At 32.9% G+C, this 4064-nt stretch overlaps 1 protein-coding gene across 2 annotated transcripts in view; it reads right to left on the reverse strand.

Annotated features, from left to right (window-relative positions):
• The window catches only part of LOC104746457 (probable tetraacyldisaccharide 4'-kinase, mitochondrial), a 22191-nt gene that overhangs the window by 16336 nt on the left and 1791 nt on the right, over positions 1-4064 (reverse strand). Inside the window, exon 7 of one of the 2 annotated variants that reach the window (XM_010467942.2) lies at positions 3700-4028. The exons of the other annotated variant lie outside the window; for it this stretch is intronic. Within the exon in view, the coding sequence (XP_010466244.2) occupies positions 3870-4028 (159 nt within the window). The 3' untranslated portion in view covers positions 3700-3869. Of the gene's footprint in view, positions 1-3699; positions 4029-4064 lie in introns of those variants that run through there. 2 annotated transcript variants of the gene reach the window in all.

Genomic DNA, 4064 nt, shown 5'->3' on the forward strand with positions numbered 1-4064 from the left:
GGCTTGATCCCTCCTGATCGGGGGGTACGTAGGCAGTCCCGTTTAACGGGACACAGCTGCCAATAATATAAAATTTCTTTTACCATAAGACTGAGTCGTTGTTATTCGCAAACTATTTAATTCGTTACTCTGGCCCAGTAACGACTCGACGTTCCGACGTACTATTTAAAGCCGAGTTGCAACTCGCACAAAAGGGATAAGCCGACCATCGCGAGTCGCACCTGGTTATACGAAGTTAGCCGAGTCGAAACTTGCACGACAGGCATAAGCCGATCATCGCGATTCACACCTGTTGAAACCGAGTCGCTACTCGTAACAAAAGATAAACCAACCATCATGCATTGTGTCAAAACAGTCTAAAAAAAGACAGGAAGGAACGATATAAAGTAATCAGATATTAAACTTTATTAACAACAACGACAAGTCTGATGGAAGCAAAAACAAAAGACAAAGCTCGACGAGCAGGTACAACATATAAAACCTAATCATTCAATTCCCAGATTGGCGTCGGAAGGTTCGTTGAACTCCAACCCGCCAATCGTTGTCTGCCAGTAACGACACGACTCCTTCAAATCTCTCAGCACGTTCATCGAAACATCAGCGCCTCTAGCAATCATCTCCTCAAGGTATCACTATTTCTGCAAACGATGCTTCGCGACGAGAGCGCTCATCCAACAATCGGTCCCATCTCCACTTCGGGACAAAGAGCCCCTCGTCGATCAACATTTCGAGGCACTCTACAATCCCGTCTACACAACAGAAGTGGAAATAACGCTCGAACGAGCGACGAGTGGCAAAAATGTAAGCCCTCAGCCGCCGGATGCGGGAGTGATACTTGTCATGCTCCGAGCGAATCAATTTGTCGGATCTCACGGCAAGTCGCTACTGCGCCCTTCGTAGCCACGCCGACCTCGTTGTTACCACCATCAGAGCAATTTCTCCTTCCTAAAAAATATATATATGGGATGAATCGAGCAGTGAAAGGAGATTATTTATACAACGCAAGGCACAATTTCCAAAAAATAAGCGACCAATAGGAAACACTTCAGAACTCACAGCCATTAAAGGATAAAGCGATTAAATGCAAACAGGTGTTAAAAATTCAAAGGGCGCCAATCCCCCTAAATACAGCAGCACAAAAAGGAAACGATAAGGGGGGGAGCCAACCCCGTACACGGCAATAAAATAGAAAAAGGGAAGCCGACCCCTGTACACGGCAATAAGATAGAAAAAGGGATTATCATCACACTTCAAAGTACCAAATTAAATACTGTAGAAAATAACTCCAAGTCAGTCCTATATACTGTATATGAGTGTAGCTTTTCATGCCTGCGTGCGTGTATATCTACACTAGTATTTTTGCAGCAGTTTTTGCTCAAAAATACTTTTTGGAAAGTTTTTACATTTAATGCATTGACTTTAATATTAGTTACCAAAACTTCAAAATTAATTATAAGTAAGATTTTTAATAAAAAAAAAAATCTTTCTACCTCATTCAAACATAAATATATGATTCTCTTTCATTTTTATTTGAATTTACATTTAAATTATCTTGAATTATTCTATAATACATTTAGTTAATAAAAATTGTAACTTTTCCTGCATATGATGTAATACAAAATTTTTAAAACGGACTTATATTACTCAATAGATGAATACAATTTTTAAAAAGGTTAAATATGAAAATTATTTAAAACTTTTAAAAAGTTAAATATGATAAATATTATACCGTAGATACACAATAAATATTAAAAATTAAGATGATATAGTGTGAGGTAAAATATCTCGGGACGTGGTTATATAGCGTGACGGGTTTTATCGATATTTATATAGCTGGACGGGACGTGGTTATATAGTGGGACGGATTTTATCGAGCCGACCCCTGTACACGGCAATAAATATTAAAAATTATATTGCGGTATTATATGGTTTTTTAACAATTATTATATAATTATAACATATTTTAACAACAAATGAAATTTTGAAACTTATTTAAAAAATCCATGAAATTTTTTTGTTGTTGATTTTTTATAGCAAAAATGATTACTTTCTTAGTGGAAATCCATGTTCTTAACCCCAAAAGTCTGATTTTGTTTTTTTTGTTGTCTCTCTTTGTTTCTTTCAGCAATTTCTTCTCGGTGGACGACGAGCATTAACGCGTACTAAGGCAAGTACTTTTTAATCTAAATAAAATGTTTAGTGGAACTAATGACCAAAAAAGAACAAAATGTTCAAAAAATTGTTTAGTAATTGGGCTTCGGTCCAGTAGATTTTAGATTTTAATGTTGTTTTTTTTTAAGGTTTTGCAAAGCCCAAGAGGGCTCACTTTCGGAGCACCGCCGGTCCTCGGAGCGCCGCCGGTCCTCGGAGCGGATCATCGTCGGCTATCTTCAGAGAGCAGAAGAAGAGGAGCATGCATTTAGAGTTTCTCCATTTCACCGGTAAGCTTTAAAGTTGTTGTTGTTTGTTGAATTGCTTTAGACACATGTGTACAAGACTTGAATTTTGGTTGTGTAAAGTGTAAAAGACTTGAAATTTGGTTGTGTTGTAATAAGTTAAAATATGGAAATGTTGGTCATATTTTTGTTGTAATAAGCTAAAGATAATTAACACTATGTTTTCAATCTACGAAAATAACATTTTGTACTATATACTATAAATATATAATAATATACAATTTTTATTTATCTCTAATACTTTACAATATATCTTAAAAGTGGCAACTCATCATGACCACTATCATGACATCATTTTCATATCTTCATAACCAAATGATAAAATACGTTATTTTGATTTTCATAATCAATAAAGATTTTCAAATCCTATGTCGATTTACAAATCAATAAACAAATAACACCCCTTAGAAATACTCATGGATTTGTTGCTTCATTTTCATTTTGAAGTGAACCCTTTTCAAAAAGAAAAAACAACGTATGTGAACAAAAACTACACACTCATATGGCAATCTATCTTAACATTTTTGAAGTACAATTTTGTGTCATTTTTTTAATTTCTATCATTAGCAATAAATATGGTAATTAATAAAAATCCTAATATTCATCGAGATTCTAATCATTTAATCTGAAATTATAACTTAAGACCAAAATTAGTTAAAATAAAAATCGAATAGTATATATTAAAATTTAATAAAATTACTTATTCAATAATTCTTAATAAAATATACATACTTACTATAATTATTTCAAATTCAATACCTATTTATTTAATACCTGATATTTTAAATGTTTGCAAATAAAATAAATATAAAAGTTTAACATGCGTTAAAATTTACTCAACTGATTAACAGAGTGTCGCAATTATGTCAATAACTAATTTGCAAGCATCAAACTTTGTATAATAAAATATACGTTAATCTCTTTTTATGTATGATTCCTTTTCAATATGCATGTTCACAAAAATAATATAAATGTAATGATTTTATTATTAGAATTAGTAATTTACAATATTTTTTTTGTTTTTATTTACTTTTTCGAAAATAGTAATTGTAATATTTTTGTATTTTGTATCTAGCAAGTTGTGGGCTCACTAAAACTGTCAAATTTTCAAAGTGTTTACTATTTTCATATTTTGCAAATTAAATACCTCTCTGGGACTATGGATTCAGTAACAAGAATAAGAGAATCAATCTTTCATTCGATTAACAAATGATTTGGCAGGAGGAAGGGGCCAATGAAGATGGAGAGAAAACATATATAGTAACCTTTGAAGCAAAATATTCAAAATATTTGTCCCAGAGCTATATTGTCAGATGACACACTAATAATTCGTTAAAAGTCACTAGCAAGTAGCAACCATATAAAAGAGTAATGATCCACAACAACAAAATGCAGTAAGATAAAACCTTGAATCTAATTAGAAACACAAAACTTAGCAGCTACTCTCGTAAGTGTAGATTTATAGGTATCCCCATCAGTTCCTCTAAAATGAGTTATTTGCAACTCAGAGCATAGAACCAAGACTGTGTAAGAGTCCAGACATTTGAGGATGTCCGGGTCTCTATCATAATCCTAATTTCCCAAAAAAAAAAAAAAAAAAAAAAAAAA

This window comes from Camelina sativa, chromosome 15, assembly GCF_000633955.1.
Source record: "Camelina sativa cultivar DH55 chromosome 15, Cs, whole genome shotgun sequence".
Lineage (NCBI taxonomy): Eukaryota > Viridiplantae > Streptophyta > Magnoliopsida > Brassicales > Brassicaceae > Camelina > Camelina sativa.